This window comes from Euleptes europaea, chromosome 3 (assembly GCF_029931775.1).
Source record: "Euleptes europaea isolate rEulEur1 chromosome 3, rEulEur1.hap1, whole genome shotgun sequence".
Lineage (NCBI taxonomy): Eukaryota > Metazoa > Chordata > Lepidosauria > Squamata > Sphaerodactylidae > Euleptes > Euleptes europaea.
The window spans coordinates 104,071,187-104,089,938 of NC_079314.1; the positions used below are offsets into that span (position 1 = coordinate 104,071,187).

General features: G+C 47.6%; 1 protein-coding gene across 1 annotated transcript in view; it reads left to right on the forward strand.

The window, feature by feature from the left end:
• The first annotated feature begins 237 nt into the window (after window positions 1–237).
• TMTC1 (transmembrane O-mannosyltransferase targeting cadherins 1) overlaps window positions 238–18,752 on the forward strand; it is a 183,701-nt gene continuing 165,186 nt past the window's right edge. The window contains exons 1-3 of the mRNA XM_056846824.1: window positions 238–380; window positions 11,718–11,895; window positions 16,319–16,392. Of these exons, the coding sequence (XP_056702802.1) occupies window positions 325–380; window positions 11,718–11,895; window positions 16,319–16,392 (308 nt within the window). The 5' untranslated portion in view covers window positions 238–324. The remainder of the gene's footprint in view (window positions 381–11,717; window positions 11,896–16,318; window positions 16,393–18,752) is intronic.

The window sequence follows — 18,752 nt, forward strand, 5'->3', positions numbered from 1 at the left end:
AGGCGGCCGCTGTGGGTTGGCAGCCGGCCGGGCGGGGAGGCGGCGAGGGCGCGAGAGCGGCGCCTCCTGCTGCTGCGGCCGCCGCCTCCTGCTGGCCCCCCGATGCGGGCCGGGGTGCGGGCGTCGTGGCGGGGGCGCCCCCTCGGGGGCGGGTGGGGCGGTGCGGGGGGCTGCTTGGCGGCGCTGGTGGCGGCGCTGGTGTACGGCAACGCGCTGCGGGGCGAGCTGGTGCACGACGACGTGTGGGCCATCGTGAACAACCCCGACGTGCGTCCCGGGGCGCCGCTGGCGGCCGCCTTCGCCGACGACTTCTGGGGCAAGGGCATGGGCGACAACACCAGCCACAAGTCCTACCGCCCGCTCTGCGTCCTCTCCTTCAAGTAAGGCGGCCGGGGGGGAGGGGAAAGGCACTCTGCACGCGCCCCGGGGAAAGGACCTCCAGGGCGGCCGGGAGGCTGGTTGTGGGGGGGAGGGGAAAGGCACTCTGCACGCGCCCCGGGGAAAGGGCGGCCGGGAGGCTGGTTGGGGGGGAGGGGAAAGGCACTCTGCACGCGCCCCGGGGAAAGGATCTCCAGGACGGCCGGGAGGCTGGATAGGGGGGAAAGGCACTCTGCACGCGCCCCGGGGAAAGGACTTCCAGGGCGGCCGGGGGGCTGGTTGCGGGGGGGAGGGGAAAGGCACTCTGCACGCGCCCCGGGGAAAGAACCTCCAGGGCGGCCGGGAAACTGGTTGTGTGTGTGGGGGGGAAGGCACTCTGCACGCGCCCCGGGGACAGGACCTCCAGGGCGGCCTGGAAACTGGTTGTGGGGGGGGGGTAGGGGAAAGGCACTCTGCATTCGCCCCGGGGACAGGACTTCCAGGACGGCCGGGAGGCTGGTTGTGGGGGGGAGGGAAGGCACTCTGCACGCGCCCCGGGGACAGGACTTCCAGGACGGCCGGGAAACTGGTTGTGTGTGTGGGGGGGGAAGGCACTCTGCACGCGCCCCGGGGAGCGCCGAGCCAGTGCGTAAGGTTGCCGACGCGTGTGACTCGCTGGGGTCCCGGTGGCATCGGCTGGATGCGCAGGTGGGGATCGTGGGAATGCTGAGCTCCAAGCCGTAGAATCACAGAGTTGGAAGGGACCCCCCAGGGTCATCTAGCCCAACCCCCTGCACAAGGCAGGACATTCGCAACTACCTCCCCGCCCCCAGCGACCCCTACTCCATGCCCAGAAGAGGGCCAAGGGGGGAACTTCACCTTCTGCTGTTTAATAAGAAGGTTGGGGGCAGATCAGGTCGAGGGGTTTCTGGCTGGTTGTAGTTGGAGGAATCCTGATTCTGTAGGGACTTCTGGTTGTGGTGCTTCCCTAGCGTGGGAAAGGGGACGACTCTTAACCGGTGCTATTCGCGTATGTTGGCATTTAGCAGAGAACATTGTGGGGTGAGGGGAAGCGAGGGTAGGAAGAGCCTTGTTCCTTCCTGGAGGACCGTACAGTTCCAGACGTACACGTGTGTGTGTGTGTGTGTGTGAGAGAGAAACAACACAAGGAAGGGCAGGACTCTCTGCACGTGTCAGGAGCCATTTCCCTTGTCATTGAATCATAGAATCATGGAATTGGGACCACCAGGGTCATCTAGTCCAACCCCCTGCACCATGCAGGGATGTCACAACTACCTCCCCCACGCACACCCAGCGACCCCCTACTCCATGCCCAGAAGATGGCCTTCGGCAGTGTATAGAAAGAGGACACTTTAGCCATGGATGTTGCTTGGTCCCTGTACTTCCTCCTTCCAAGCCCTGCCCCAATTCCTCTCATCTCATCTTCCCCTCTGCTTCCCTTCCCCCGCCCCCCACCAAATCCTAGGTTGTATGTCTGTTGGAAAGACTCTCTCCCTTGCTCCATCCTGGCTCTCCACTGCTATTTCCCTTACACATGTCGCCATTTATGCACGGGAGGTTTTGCCTTGGATTTTGCCGCTCTCTAGATGCACATTTTCCCCATCCGAATTCTCAAAACTCTTCATGGGAGCTTATTTCTTAGTTTTGAGAATTTGGATGGGGAGAACGTGCGTCTAGAGAGCGGCAAAATCCAAGGCAAAACCTCCCGTGCATAAATGGCCACAGGGGCCAGGACTGCTACTTTTCCCCTGCCCGTTCACTGCAACCGGGTTTGCTAGAATAACGACCCCCTCCAGGTGTGGTGCGGCCCTCCCTTGTGGTGGGCGGGGGGCAGGGGGGAGAGGTTGTGGGTCTTGGCTGATTTGGATGATTAAAAAAATAAAATCCAGCCCCACCTTCGCCTGTTTGATTGAGTCGAGAAGTGCATGTCCCAATTGATGCTAACAAACTGATTTATGGTGTTGAGAACCAGTGATGGACCTATTCCCTGCCTTCTTGCAGGACAAATTTGGAAGGGGGAAATTGGCTTTCTTACGGACTTTTACACCAGAGGCATAGGAAGTTCTGTCCTTGCCCTTTTCCATTGAATCTCATGGCTGTTCTTTTGGGATAAAAACTGTTCCGAGTCCTCCGATTCGTCTTTGATGTGTCTCAGCCACCTGGTACGAAATAATATTTCCCTGCCCAGAGTTCAGATGTAGGCTATTTTTTGCCCTTCTTGTACTGCATCCGTACTAACTGCATTTGCAGATTATTTGAGTAGGCGCTAAATTCAGAATCAGTTCTCCCCCTCCCATCTGTTGAATGCAGCTATTAGTAGCTGACATGCATGATATCGCAATAAACTTGACCTGTGTCATCATGCTCCCCTCCCTGGTGTTTGTGCTTTGGGGTTAACATCTGGCTGTATCGCTTAGTATGGGAACTCTTTCTTCCCCCACGGGCAATGGCCATTAGCTCAGCAGGAGATCGCTAGCTATGCCTGCTGAAGTCTGTAGGTTTGTTTCTCTAGCTGAGGGGTGGGTGTGTGTGTGTGTGTGTGTGTGTGTGTGTGTGTGTGTGTGTGTTGCAGATAGCCAAGCTGGGATGGGGAGGTCTAGCCTCTGACCAGGGAAGCTCTCCTGTTTCTCATAGTAATGCTGGGCTCAGACAGCCTGTGCTTAGAACCAGTGTTGGAGGTGAGCAAAGTTGTAAGCTGCTCTGGGTTCCCACTGGGGAGAAAAATGGGGTATAAATAAATAAATAGGAGGCAAAATATTGTCAAAGGCAGCTTGCTGCTTAAGAAGAGGAAGAAGAAGAGTTGGTTTTTATATGCTGACTTTCTCTGCCATTTAAGGAAGAATCAAACCGGCTTACAATCACTCCCCCCTCCCTGCAACAGACGCTCTGTGAGAGCTGTGACTCGTCCAAGGTCACCCAGCTGGCTTCATGTGTAGGAGTGGAGAAGCCAACCCGGTTCACCAGATTAGCGTCCGCCGCTCATGTGCAGGAGTGGGGGAATCAAACCCAATTCTCCAGATCAGAATCCACCGCTCCAAACCACCGCTCTTAACCACACCATGATTGCACCCTCCCCACTTTATCAAGCAATTCCAATTTATCGCTATCCCATATGTAATATTTTGCTCTTTCCACGCTTTGAGGTTAATTGCAGTTCTCTAGTGGGCTTTTGGTGTCTGCCTCTTCTTCTTTCAGGGTGCAGTAGGCGCCTGATTTGGATTCTCAGCTGCTGAGTGACCGGTGTGGGCTTCAAAGGGAGTGTTTCCTCTTCTGGCTTCTAGGTGGGAAGATACTGATTTTCATTGTACGTCGTCTTGAGGAGCATTGTACTCTGGAAAGGGAATTGATAAATGTATGGTTGTGTTGCTCTGCAAGCCATCTTGTGCTTCTTCAAAGAAGTGGGATTTTTTTTTTTAAATAAACCCTGTTCACGGTGAGTAGGGTAAGCATAAGATGATGCACATTGGAACAAAGAATGCCAACTTTAAGTATGTGCTAATGGGATATGAACTTGCTGAGGCAGAGAGGGGTTGTGGCGGATAGCTCAAAGAAAATATCAGACACAGAGGGGTTGTCGCTGATAGCTCAAAGAAAAGATCAATCCGCTGTGCTGTAGCAGTGGGGCAAAAAAGCAAACTCCGTGCTGGAGATTATTAGAAAAGGGACTGAAAAATAAAAACCCCAGGCATCATTATAATGCTCCTGTATCGATCTCTATGGTGCAGCCTCATTTGGAATACTGTGTGCAGTTCTGGTTACCGTATCTGAAAAAGGACATGGCAGAGCTGGGAAAAAACAGTACAGAAGACGGTAACCAAGATGCTTAGGGGGCTGGAGCAGCTTTCCTATGAGGAAAGACTGAAGAGTCTGGGACTTTTCAGTTTAGAAAAGAGGTGGCTGAGGTGGGACATGATAGAAGTTATGCACAGGCTAGAGATAGTGGATAGAGAGAACTTTTTTTCTCCCTTTCCCAAAATACTGGAATTCAAGGGCACCCAGTGAAGTTGATGGGCAGTCAATTCAGGATGGGCGAAAGGAAATACTTCTTTACACAGTGAGTGATTAAAATGTGGAATTTGCTGCCAGAGGGTGTAGTGATGGCCACAGGCATAGACAGCTTTAAAAGGGGATTAGACAGATTCATGGAAGAGAGGTCTATCAGTGGCTACTCGCCGTGGCGACTAAAGGGACCCTCCACATTCAGAGGCACTAAATCTCTGAATCCTGGTGCCAGGAGGCAACATCAGGGGAAGGCCTCCGCTTCTATGCTCTATGAGAGCCAGCGTGGTGTAGTGGTTAAGAGCGGCAGTTTGAAGCTGTGGACTCTAATCTGGAGAACCAGGTTTGATTCCCCACTCCTCCACATGAGTGGTGGACGCTAATCTGGTGAACTGGGTTGGTTTCCCCACTCCTGTGCATGACGCCAGCGGGTGATCTTGGGCAAGTCAAAGCTTTTAGAGCTCTCTCAGCCCCACCTACCTCACAGTGTGTCTGTTGTGGGGATTGGAGGGAGATTGTAAACCGGTTTGATTCTTGCTTAAGTGGTAGAGAAAGTTGGCATATAAAAACCAACACTTCTTCTTCCTCTTCCTCCTATTGTTGGTCCTCTAGAGTCACTGGTTTGCCACTGTGTGAGACGGGATCCTGGACTAGATGGACCTCTACTGCTCCAGCAGGGCTGTTCTTATGTTAATTAGGTGTGTCACCCAGGACTGTTCCCCTCTTTCCTTTCTGCTGGGTTTATACTGTATGGTTCATTTATATACCAAATGGGCTTCCTGCATTCCAGGCTGCAGTGGGAGGAATGGCTCAGCCCCGTCCCCTCATGCTCTTGTTGAACACCAGGCAGCAGTGTTGCTTGGGGGTATGCAGCCCCTTTTAAATTCCTTGCTGCAGCAGAAGTATAGCTTTGCAGTCTGCTTGGGTCTGGCCGGAAGGCCTTCTTGATAAGAAGAGCCCTGCTGGATCAGATCAGTGGTCCATCTCGTTTAACATCCCATTTCACACCATGGCCAACCAATTGCCCTGCAGGGTGGTCAGACCGGGCATAGAGGCCAAGGCCTCCTAGCAGCGAGTTCCAGATGATTACTGCCTCTGAATATGGAAGCTCTCTTTGCTGCTGTTGCTCTTGATAGACCTCTCCTCTATGAGAGGATACATTCTGGGAGCAGTGTTTGGAGGCCTCTGTGCTGGCAGAAAGAATGGAAAGGGTGTGTGTTGGTAGTGATATCCTCTGGATTGTTGCTGAATTTGGTTTAGGGTCATGGTGCCTCCACTAATGTTCCCCCCTCCCCTCCCTGTCCCTTTGCTCCATGGACTCACTTGGTCTGCTCCCTGAATATTTTATTTCCCAGACACCCTTTAACAGACAGAGTGGTCTCCTTGGGCCTCTGTTCCCTTTGCAACTGGAGTATGTTTTTTTGGAATCTACCTTTCTTTGTATGGTTTACCAGCTGCTTATTTTGAGGATGTGCTCCTTCAGAGAATAAGGATTCAGTGCCCATTTCCTGCAAGGAATAAGAGAGCCAGTGTAATGTAGTGGTTAAGAGTGTCAGACTAGTATCTGGGAGACCCAGATTCGAATTTCTATTTGTGCCATGGAAGCTTGCTGGATGACCTTGGACCAGTCAGATGCTCTCAGCCTAGCCTACTTTACAGGGTTGTCGTGAGGAGGAGGAGAATGATGTAAGCCCCTTTGGGTCGTGATTGGGGAGAAAGGTAGGATATAAATGAAGTAAATAAATATTTGTTTACTCTGTCATTCACTTTTCTCACTGAGGACCCAAACCAGTTCTCCTCTGTTTTATCCTCACAACAACCCTGTGAGGTAGGCTAGGCCGAGAGTGTTTGATTGGCCCAAGGTCCCCCAGCAAGCTTCTATGGCAGGGTAGGGATTTAAACTTGGGTCTCGAGATCCTAGCCCGAAACTCTAACCGTTACAACCTGTAGTCTGTTGGAGAAGTGGAAGGAGCATGTGAGCCCAAGGACTTCCAAGGCTCCTTCTTGGACTGAATGCGGCCTGTAGTTCTTCCCTTAGGCTAGTGGTTCCCAAACTTTTTGGGCCACCGCCCCCTTGGTTCCACAAACTCAACCCCAGTGCCCCCTATCCTGTCCAGTGACACAGTTGAAGGGGCCCACCTCTAGCACCTCCCTGCTGCCCCCTTGCCTCTTAGTGCCCCCCCCGAGGAAATCCCACCGCCCCCCAGGGGGTGGTACTGCCCACTTTGGGAACCACTGCCTTAAGCTGACCTGTCACAGGAATGCTTCTGAAAATAGCAGGGGCTTGCCAATATTTGGCGGCAGTGCCAAGGGCAGAAGGAATGGAAGGTTTTTTGTGTGTGCATTTTGAATTGGGACTTTTCTCTCCTTTTTCTTGCATTTCTGTTTCTGGGGAATTGGCTGCTCTATTTTTTTTGTTCAGAAAAGGGGAGGATATTTTTCTTCTGCCGTGTAGCTATCGTGCTGCTATTTCTTTTTTGCTTAAAAAAATTAGAATCCATTGGTTCTCTATTCTTGGCATCTCACCAGACCCCTTAACCTTGCCAAAATGTATGCTGTTTTTTTAAAAGTACATGATGTACACATGGAAGAGGTTTCTTCCTTCATTTCTGATCTCTGGAAAAGCTCTTGCAAGTCAGAATAACTTGATCTATATCAGCATCGTGATTGATACCATATTAATTTTCTACAGGTTTATTTTAATGACGCAGTCTTATAATGAAATTTGTGGGTGGGCGGGTTGCTGCTTTGATGCTGTTTCTTTGGGTGAGTTTTCTTTTTTAAAAAATAATTACAAACCTCAAACAGAAAAGAAATTAAAAAAATAACAATGGTGGCAAGTCAACACATAAGCATCTATAAAATGTTTCCAAATATCTAAAAAATATGTCCACATGCAATTGTCTGTGTGCCATATGTTCAAACGTTGATAAGGTTGTACGGTCCTCAGTCCATTGGATTATGGAAGGTGGGCCTTTATCTCTCCAGTGTTGCAATATAAGACTTTTAGCAATCGTCAGGGTAAGGAGGGTCCATTTCTGTTGACCGTCAGTTAGCCTCCAGGACATAGGCAAATAGTTTAAAAGTGCACAAGCACCCTCAAAGATCAATGCATATTCTAATACAAAATTGATATAAATAATGACTTCCTCACCAAAAGATGGAATAACTGGACAAGTCCAAGGCATATGTTTATGAGACGCGTTCTGTAAGTTACAACCATTTGTAACTGTATTAAAACTACATAGAAGATGTTATTAATCACTAATCTGGGGCTGTCCACTTCTTCATCTGCCCTTTGGGATGGCATTTTTTCCTCTTGCATTTTTCTTGTTACGTTTGCAAAACCGGCTATGATTGGTCCACACATGACCTGCCATTTGGCTTATTTTCTACATAGGCAAGACTGCCCCTTCAATATGTCATGGAAGGGGTCTGAAACACAAGCACTATGATTGCTTTACAAACACTAAAAGAGCAGGAGTTTTATGTAGTTTGGGAGGAGTAAGCTTTGAAGTACATATTATTGGGGCAATGTGTAATTTGCTCATTAAAAAGGTAAAGGTCCCCTGTGCAAGCACCGGGTCATTCCTGACCCATGGGGTGACATCACATCCCGACGTTTCCTAAGCAGACTTTGTTTATGGGGTGGTTTGCCAGTGCCTTCCCCAGTCATCTTCCCTTTACCCCCAGCAAGCTGGGTCCTCATTTTACCGACCTCGGAAGGATGGAAGGCTGAGTCAACCTCAAGCCGGCTACCTGAAACCAACTTCCGTTGGGATCGAACTCAGGTCGTGAGCAGAGCTTGGGCTGCAGTACTGCAGCTTACCACTCTGTGCCACGGGGCTCCTAATTTGTCCATTAGGCAGCTTAATAGCCGGAATTGCTTTTCTGTTTTCCTGACTTGTTTCTGCAAACAAAGAGTCAGCTTGTCTTTTCCACTCTGTTCTCAGAAGGGTTGACAAATGTAATGAAAATGTCTTAAGTCTCTTTCTCTTTTCCAGATTTAGTTCTCCTTTATCTGGTGTTGTTTTCAAACTGTATCGAATATGTATTTAGGTTGAGGAATATTTAATAAGAAACACAGTGCAGGCCTTTAAAAAAATACTTTGTTTCTATGTAGTTCTCTAATTCTTGATCCAATTAGGAAGATTAAATGGAGATGGGCACAAAGTAGGAAATTGGGGTGGAGCATCCAGAGTAAGATGGGTGTATTTCTCTTTTTCTTCTTCTAAGAGATGGCAAATACCTGAATGTAGCATGAAATACTAGGGTAGTCTTGGGTGTCAGGTTATTGGTGCTGCTTGTAATCATCTAAAAGGTTCTCGTGAAGGATAGAAGTGGGAAAGTGTTTCCCTCCCCCCAGTGCCAGATGTTCTAGGAAGTTTAATTGTCATTCAAGAGCTTTTAATCAAGGACTGCATATGCACAACAGTATATTAAGAAGAGAAGAAAAAGTTGTTTTTTATATGCCAACTTTCTCTACCACTTAAGGAGAATCAAACCGGCTTACAAACACCTTCCCTTACTCTCCCCACAACAGACACCCTGCGAGCTAGGTGGGGCTGAGAGAGCTCTAAGAGCTGTGACTAGCCCAAGGTCGCCCAGCTGGCTTCCTGTGTAGGAGCAGGGAAACAAATCCAATTCACCAGATTAGCGCCCGCCACTCATGTGGAAGAGTGGGGAATCAAACCCGGTTCTCCAGATCAGAGTCCACTGCTCCAAACCACCACTCTAAACCACTGCACCATGCTGGCTTTTGCTAACTCTGTCTGTGTGTCTGAATATTGGTATCTAACATCATCCCGATAATGTTTCCTGAGCGCGCTAGTCCAAAGTAATGTCGGCCAGCTACCAAAGTAACCATGACACTGTGCTCTACGTAAACACCACTTTTGGAGATTTTTATTACAGAACTGAAGTCAGTAGTTGGTTTCCCAAAATCTGGCATCTGCCTTCTGAAAGAATAGGGCAACTCCCTCCTTGTGTTAGTTTCTCCACCTTTTGGGGGCCGTGTATCTAAGGACCAAAGTACACGTTAGGGCTTCCATGGACCCAGCTTGGGTTCCCCACAGCCACACAACAGCTGTGGGGAACCTCCACACCAGCCGTTTCCCCATGCAGAAACAGTGCCGGGGTGGGGGGAGGAGTTATTCCTGAACAGCCAAAATGCAGAAATACCCCCCGCCCCGTGCTGTTTCTACACAGGAAAATGGCTGGGGGAGCAGGAACCCTTCCTTCCCCCATGGAGCCGATCCCCCACCGCTGCTGTGTGGCTGCAGAGAACCCGGATCCAGCTCATTAAAAACCTAAAAGTGTAGACTGGCCATGAGCTGAGACAGAATCCTGCCATATTGTATTATCCTTTCCTGGTAGAAAATTATTCTTAAAATGATGTGGGAGTTGGTGATGCTCAATGGCTGTGTAGCTTGTTTCCAAATGCAGCTGGCTTGAGCGTCTGCGCCTCTTTCTTTAAAGATTAAGCTGTGGCGATGGGGTTTATCGTAAGCGGTTTGCTGTGGGGCAGACTCAGTGAAGCTAAGCGTCTCTTATGGGGTGGTGGAGTACTTTGGGGCATCAAACTCAAATGCAGGCAAAAAACACTAATCCACAGGGTCTGAGAAGAAGAGTTGGTTTTTATATACCGACTTTCTCCACCACTTAAGGAAGAATCAAACCGGCTTATGATCACCTTCTTTTCCCCTCCCCACAACAGACACCCTGCGAGGTAGGTGGGGCTGAGAGAGCTCCAAGAGAGCTGTGACCAGCCCAAGGTTGCCCAGCTGGCTTCACGTGGAGGAGTGTGGCAACAAACCCGGTTCACCAGATTAGTGTCCGCCGCTCATGTGGAGGAGTGGGGAATCACACCCAATTCTTCAGATTAGAGTCCACCGCTCCAAACCGCCGCTCTACCCCACAAAAGTGCATTCCTCTTCCACCCCCAAGGCTGGCATATTGTTAATTCCCCATTTGGCACTTGGGCCCAAATAGTCGCCTGCTTCTGGTCAAACCCTTTAGTTCAACGCCCACCCCCCAAGTCCCCCAGTTCAAACTGCAACAACTTTGTTTGCTTGCCCCTTCTGATAGCTGAAGGAGGTCTTCTCCCAACGAGAGGGCAGTGAGAGATTTCCGATTAGTTCCCATTCAGGGGACATCAGTATGCCATCCCTGACTATTAGCAAGAACAAAATGACTAACAGATTTATTGTGACACATGGGGGGGGGGGGACGGAACGACAAAGACTTATACCAAAATACATCTTAATCTTTAACATGCCTTGTGACTTAAAAAAATGCGTATGAGTCTTATGGCAACTGACTTCAATGGCTATCACAGTCAGATTAATGGAGGATGATGTTATAGCTGCTGGGTTACCAGCGTCACATCTGTGGAAGAATACATACAAACATTGATCCATCTACTCATGGAGAGCCAGCGTGGTGTAGTGGTTAAGAGCGGTGGTTTGGATCGGTGAACCCTAATCTGGAGAACCAGGTTTGATGCCCCACTCCTCCACATGAGCGGCGGGGGCTAATCTGGTGATTAAGTGGTAGAGCGGTAGAGAAAGTCGACATATAAAAACCAACTCTTCTTCCTCCTCCTCCTCCAAAGGGGTTCATCCTGTTACTGTCGCATATTCTCATACAGAACAGTTTGCCGTAGGCTTCAGTGTCAAAGCTGAAAATCCCTGTATTTACCTTTAACAGAATTAATGTCTTCGTATTTTATTTGTTTAAATTGTTCATTTCAATTATGCTTAGGTATTGGTTCTTGTAGGTTATTCGGGCTGTGTAACCGTGGTCTTGGAATTTTCTTTCCTGACGTTTCGCCAGCAACTGTGGCAGGCATCTTCAGAGTAGTAACACTGAAGGACAGTGTCTCTCAGTGTCAAGGGTGTAGAAAGAGTAATATATAGTCAGAAAGGGGTTGGGTTTGAGCTGAGTATTGTCCTGCAAAAGTATTGTCCTGTAAGTATCAAGATAATGTGCTAATGAGGGTATGCTTAGGTATGTTTGTAAGCTGCTTTGGGCCTCCATCAGTAAGGAAATCAGCACAATAGATTTCCTAAATAGTGATAATCTCCGGGAATCTGGACTGAGAAAGGGTTGCTGCCAGTCAGAGCATACAAGATCTGGCGTTCTGGCTCCCTAGCAAACAGGTTTATATGTTCATAGGCATGCACGATCACACAGTAAAATAGTTGTGGGCTAGTAAAAAAAACCTTTTGTGAATTTTATTTGCAACACGTCTCGATGCATTGTGGGTGTTGTGCAGCTTTTCCTAAAACTTCGCTTCCAGGTCAGTCCCCACAATTGTCCTGCGTTTTCTTTTCTTGCAGGCTGAATATCTTGCTGGCAGGCATGAACCCCTTCTGTTTCCACGCTGTGAATGTAGTCCTGCACTGCCTAGTGACGCTGCTGCTGATGTACACGTGTGACAAAGTCGTTTTCAAGGACAGCCAGCTGGCTTTTATCACGGCCCTGTTCTTCGCTGTCCATCCCATTCACACTGAGGCTGTAAGTATGTGAGCGACGGAGAGTTTCTTTGCTAGTTCCATGGAAAAACACAGCCTCTTCCCAATAACTGGAAATATACTTGTTTTGCCACAATAAAATGTGAAACGCTCACTTGGCTTTGGAAGTCTGGCAACAAAATATGGCTGTGCTTAAAGAAAATAAGCAGCATGACAAGGGAGGTTCAGAATCAGCTTTATTTAAACTTTCAGTGGACGTCAGAATTTTAAGAAATGGAGCTAAGTGTATTTGAAAGAAAAGCCTGTTTAGCTTAACCATACTTGCTTCCAACATCCAGGCATAATGATTTTGCTTTAATTCTGAGAGCAAAACCACAGAAGACATGGGAGAGCTGTGAATAAATCTGATTTTTCTTTTTTAAGAAATGTAAAACAGGCACAAGGACTCCGGATCTGATCAGAGCGGCGGTTCTGAGGAAGAAGGTCTTAAATCCTTTCCCAGTGTCTTTGTCTTGATCTAAATAATTCCCGTATCTGGAATTTGCCTTGGGGGTGGGAAGGAATACTACAGCATCATTAAGATTGGCGAAGCAATGCCGTACTAGTGCTCCAGCTGAAATTTAGAGCCCCTACGTCTTTTCTGAAGTTGAAGTGATTATGGGGATTATAGGTTGGCTGCAGCTGGATTTTGGACCAGGTTTTATGCAATTCCCTTCCTTGCTATAGCTGCCATCCCACATGGCTTTTGAATATGAAAGTCCCATGGTTCCTAAAGTAGCCTTTTTTTTTGGTGGTCGAAAGGAACCCCTTCTTCCTTTTTTTTTTTTACTGTGAGAAAACCTGGTTGGATACAACCTTGTAACATGGATCTTATGTATCACATGTGGCTGGGCCCTAATTGAGTGCACTGGTCAGCATTGCTCAGGATAAACCTCAAGTGGATTCACTGAAGGATAAGAAGACCTTTGACTGCTGCATGAAGCTGAAAGGACTCTGAGATGTCTGTCATGCTGAGAGATTGTTCTGCCTTCCTTCAGAATTTCCTTTCACGCTTTTGCCATTCTAGAAACTCCCAAAATTACATTGTGTGTGAGAGTGTAGTAAACATTAGCATGCGGCGTAGATTGGGATCATAGGTCTAATGTAGAAGCTCCGAGCAGAGCTGGAAACATTGTTCAGCTAATCTTGGTGATTAATTCAAAAGTAAATTAAATGCTGATTTATTTATTTTTAAAAACGAGCTGGTGCCACCACATCAAGAAACAGAGTACTGGCTGTCGAAAGTTTGCCCTGAGTCTTAATATTTTTATCCAGGGAAGAGAGAGAAAGAGTTTCAAATTCCAAGCAAAATCAAATTCATTTTAGGAAATTGGTATGTAACTTTTAGAATCTGGCCTTTTAAAGAGCTGGGGTGGGGGGAAAGCTTAATTTTTTTTAATCCTAGGCAGCTGGGGATTTTCTGTTTTGGGGGTATAATGATTTGGGAAGAAATCAAGGCCCTTTAAAATGAAGGGGTGTTGAGTCAGAACTCTGCTGGTCGATTTGAGTCCAGTAGCTCCTTAGACACCAGGTATAGCAACAACAAAAAGGGGGGAAAAAACCATAACCCTATAGAACTAGAATAAGGTACCCATAAGGTACATCTATGGTCTGAGCTGTGATATTGTTTGGGTACTGTTGTAATTTTGTGTTTTTATGTTTATTTGGAATGTTTAGCACAGATACATAGAGGCTAGAGCAGGGCTACGTACAAGTTGTTTATATTTGTATTAATTTTGTGTTTGTATTAAATTTGTGATATATTATTCACGATATCACTTGTATCAATATTCGCCCATGATTTCATGTTGGCTCCTTAGAGACCAACAAGATTTGGGGGGCTTTCAAGCATCAAATCTGCCTTGGTCGGACAGAAGTAGGAATGAAGATTCCTGTGTCCCAGTCTGAAGATAGGCTTGTCGCAAAGAAAGAAGTCAAGAGGAACTGTTCCACTGGAGACCACCATGGCTAGTGTAGTGGAAATTTCGTGGGAGAATTTCCTGAAGGTCTAATTTCACTTAGCCGGTTAAACCTGCCATTTCCCCTCACACTTGTGTTAAGGCACCCCTTCCTAAATCAAGACCGCAACCTCTTGAGCCTTCCCAAATGTTACTACAACCATGGTCCCAGGATTCCTGTACTTGATTACATCCTAAACGTGTCCTAACTCTTCTCCGTTTGCATGAATAGTGTTCAGTACTTTAGTTGGGCTTGTAAGGAGCGGGCACATTCTTAAAAACCAAACATTTCTTCTTCCTCCTCAGTCCGTCCGACTATTCTAGTTTCCAACATTCTACCCCGTTTCCCCAGAACTCCCATCAAGAAACCGAACCAGTGGCTTTTCAGATAGTGCCAGCTTGGTGTAGCGGTTAAAGTTTTGGACTGGGATCTGGCCAATCCAGGTTCAAATCCCCACTCTGCCATAGGTGACCTTGGGCAAGACGCACACTCTCGCCTTAACCTACCTCGCAGGGTTGTTGCAAGGACAAAATGGAGGAGAGGAGGCCAGTGCAAGCCACTTTGGCTTCCCAATGGGAAGAAATGCAGGGCATAAATGAAGTTAAATAAATAAATAGAGGTGTGCTTTTCAGTGGCTCTTGGACCCCTCGATTCTTCTCCCATCCTCCAACCCGTCAGTCAAGGAGCATCCTTGTCAATTAAAATTGAGGTGTGCAACAGGCTGGGTGGTGTTATTCATGAACCATTGTAAATCCCAGCTTGGTCTTTCCATTGCTCTTCTCCAGACTGGTTCTTAGGGGGGATGCGAATGGTTGAGACTTAGGCAGGCATGAACAAAATGACTCGCCCTGCTGAGATCCTTTCAGGAAAGATTATCTTTTTAATAACAAAGGAGCCTTGAGCTTTCCAGATTCCTCCCAGGCTGTTTCATGAGTTAATCAGCCAGAATAAAGCACCTTTTAGAGGGAGGGAGAATCATTGGTTCGAAGAGGAGGGGGTTGGTTGGAGGCATATATTCATACACTGAATATATGTTTGTTAATTCAAGGTAAAAATTAACAAAGGAAGAACCGAGAGTGCAGGAAGCAAATACCAGAACTCGTAAGACAAATTAACTTATTATGAGCCATGTTTCAAGACAGGCTTTTTAATTTCTTGTTATTTTTTTATAATTTTTAGTTATTTAAGATGCACTAGCACAAATAAATTACTAAAGCTCACCAGTTTAGAGACTGGGAAAGCTCTCCTTGACTGCGCTGTGTTTGGTGATTAAAATTTATGTACAAACTGGGAATTGCTTAACTTTTTGTTAGCGAAGAAGAAGAAGAGTTGTTTTTTATATGCCAGCTTTTTCTACCACTTAAGGAAGAATCAAACTGGCTTACAATCACCTTCCCTTCCTCTCCCCACAACAGACACCCTGTGAGGTAGGTGGGGTTGAGAGAGCTGTGAGTTGCCCAAGGTCACCCAGCTGGCTTCATGTGTAGTTTCATCCAGCAATACAGTTCTCATGTTCTAACCCACCATGTAAAGAGGGTTGTGTGGACAGCCTTTTGAGGACTACTTGGTGTTTGGGTTTCTGCTTTTAAAATAAATCTAACATAGCTCTTGTCTTGTAAAAGGTAAAGGTCCCCTATGCAAGCACCGGGTCATTCCTGACCCATGGGGTGACGTCACATCCCAACGTTTTCTAGGCAGACTTTGTTTATGGGTGGTTTGCCTGTGCCTTCCCCAGTCATCTTCCCTTTACCCCCAGCAAGCTGGGTCCTCATTTTACCGACCTTGGAAGGATGGAAGGTTGAGTCAACTTTGAGCCGGCTACCTGAAACTGACTCCCGTCGGGATCGAACTCAGGTCGTGAGCAGAGCTTTTGACTGCAGTACTGCATATTACTGGCTGTGGGTGTAGTAATGGCCACCGACATGGATAGCATTAAAAGGAGATTAGACAGATTCATGGAGGAGAGGTTCATCAGTAGCTACTTGTCAAGGGAACCTCCACATCCAAGAGCAGTAAACGTTTGAATATCTGTGCTAGGAGGCAACATCAGAGATGTCATCTGTACCTTTCAGCCCTGCCCGTTGGTTCTGTTTCCTGGTCATGCTAAGGGCTGTGGGGGAATTCTGGGAAAGTGGGGTGGATTGTTGGAAGCTTGGATGGAGGAAGAAGAAATATTACAAGTCCAGTGGAAATATCAAACCCTGCTCATGTGGACAAAGAACAGTCAGAGTCCTGGACTAGATGGATCGTTGGTCTTAATGAAATGTAAACTACAGCACCATTAATTTTTACTCCCTGATGAAATAGTAATATCCTTAAATATCTTCTGGCAAATATTAAAGAGAGACCAACGTCAGGAAAAACAGTGCTACACAAAAACGAAAGGCTGACATTGATACCTGTTCAAGGCATTTTAATATAGCGTTGATTTTCAATTATTAATGTGACGCGTTTCCATTTCTTCTTAGGTAACGGGTATAGTAGGCAGAGCAGATGTCTTGGCCTGTCTGCTATTTCTGTTGGCGTTTCTCTCCTATAATAGGTATGTCTTTTTCAAGATAAAAAAATATTGGCTGGGATACTTATTTTCCAAGGGGGGGACGACAAATAAATAAGACATCGCAGCTAGCGGGATCTGCTTTACCCTGCCAAACCCTACATATCACACCCTCGGTAACCTTATTCCTTTTCTTGTCTCATCTCTCTCTGCAGCGGGTGTGGGGAATGGTAGCTAATGGCGGCAGCTCAACTACATTGATTAAATTAGGGGAACTGGATGCTCTTATAGTACATCGAACCATAGGAGACCAGCGTCCCTGTTGTGTTGCCACCTGCAACAATACCTTAGCAGTGTTCGTGGTGCACACCTCTTACAGGTGGTGCCGTTTTTCATTACTGGTAGAACCTTGGTGGCCTTCTAAATAAAAGAAACTTCTGAAGGGAACCCTACCGAGTGGAGGAACAGCAGGGGAAGGGGGCCCAATCCTTCCCCAACCTATGCTTCTCTGCTTCAAAGGTTTTCCCTTTGTAGGGTTTCAAATGCATTTACACAAGGAAAGTATGTTTGGAATTGTACGGGAGATGGAGACAAGAACAGCTAGAGCAGGGGTATCAAACATAAGGCCCGGGGGCTGGATCCGGCCCCTTGGGAGCTCTTATCCGGCCTGCGAGCCAGCCAAGGCAGCCCCCCCTTCCACTCTCGATCTGGGCTGGCAAAACATGGCCCGGCCCGACCAAGTGGAATTTATGCCATATCCGGCTCTCATAACAATAGAGTTTGACACCCCTGAGCTAGAGGGGGCATGTATGATTTTTGAGCGGAGGAACAAGAGGCGGGGAAACTTTTGTCCCCGCTGCCTTGTGATACATTCCCCCCACTTGCATCTGTTTGCATAATATTTAGAGAGCCAGTGTGGTGTAGTGGTTAAGAGAGGTGGTTTGGAGTGGTGGACTCTAATATGGAGAACCAGATTTGATTCCCCACTCCTAAACATGAGCGGCGGATGTTAATCTGGTGAACCGGATTGGTTTCCCCACTCCTACACACGAAGCCAGCTGGGTGACCTTGGGCAAGTTTCAGCTCTGTTAAAGCTCTCTCAGCCCCACCTACCTCACAGGGTGTCTGTTGTGGGGAGGGGAAGGTGATTGTAAGCCGGTTTGATTCTTCCTTAAGTAGAGAAAGTAGGCATATAAAAACCAACTCTCCTCCTCCTCTTCTCCTAGTATGGCAGTTCCAGGGGGTGATATTTGTTTCTGAGGGCGGGAGAAGGAATTATTGGCTTCTTCTCAGGACGGTCCTGATTAGTGCCATACCACACAGTCTAGGAGTGCAGTGGTTTGCCCTTCTCACCTCCTGTACTGTCAGAACCCCCTGTCCAGGCTCTTATGCAGGCAGTTTGGCTCTGGCATGCTTGTGAGTGTGGGGAAGGAAGAGCCAGTGTGGTGTAGTGGTTAATAGCGGTGGTTTGGAGCGGTGGAGTCTGATCTGAAGAACCAGGTTTGATTCCCCTCTCCTCCGCATGAGCAGTGGAGGCTAATCTGGTGAACTAGATTTGTTTCCCCACTCCTACACACGAAGCCAGCTGGGTGACCTTGGGCTAGTCACACTCTCTCAGCCCCACCTACCTCACAGGGTGTCTGTTGTGGGGAAGGGGAGGGAAGGTGATTGTAAGCTGGTTTGAGTCTCCCTTAGGTGGTAGAGAAAGTGGGCGTATAAAAACCAACTCCCCCCCCCAATAAGGCATGTGCCTCACAGGGCTTTCACTTCTGTTTAAGCGCCTTGGGAAAGCCTGTGAGTCTGCGGAACTTCCATTTTTATTTATTTATGAAGACCTTTATTATATCCCCAGTGAGGCTTACAGCATCGAAAGGTGCAGGATACAAAAGCTCAGCAGGTCTGAGTTTGGACCGCCCCTGAATGGGATCCCTCCCAGGAGTATGCCTCCTTGACTCCTCTAAGGAAGAGAGATAAAAATGAAATGGAAAAAAAATGAAAATGAAAGAAGCATTAAAAAAGGGGGAAAAACCCACAGCACCAAATCATTAATAAAACACAAAGAAGAAGAGTTGGCTCACCAGATTAGCTTCTGCCAGTCATGTAGAGGAGTGGTGGATGGAACCCGGTTCTCCAGATTAGAGTCCACCGCTCCAAACCATCGCTGTGAACCACTACACTACGTTGGCTCTCAGCAGTGTGCCACTAAACCCCAATTGACAAAAAACAGCAGGGAAGAACTAGCAGGAAACATCCAAGATTCAAGTAATAAAAACAGTAATTAAGCAAGATGTATTAAACAAAGCTGTAAAAAATTGCAAGTTGTGCAGAAGCAACCACTTAAATGCCAAAGGTCATCTGTGATCGGCAATTGGTAAAGTACAGTGCATTGGGACTTCAAGGCCAGC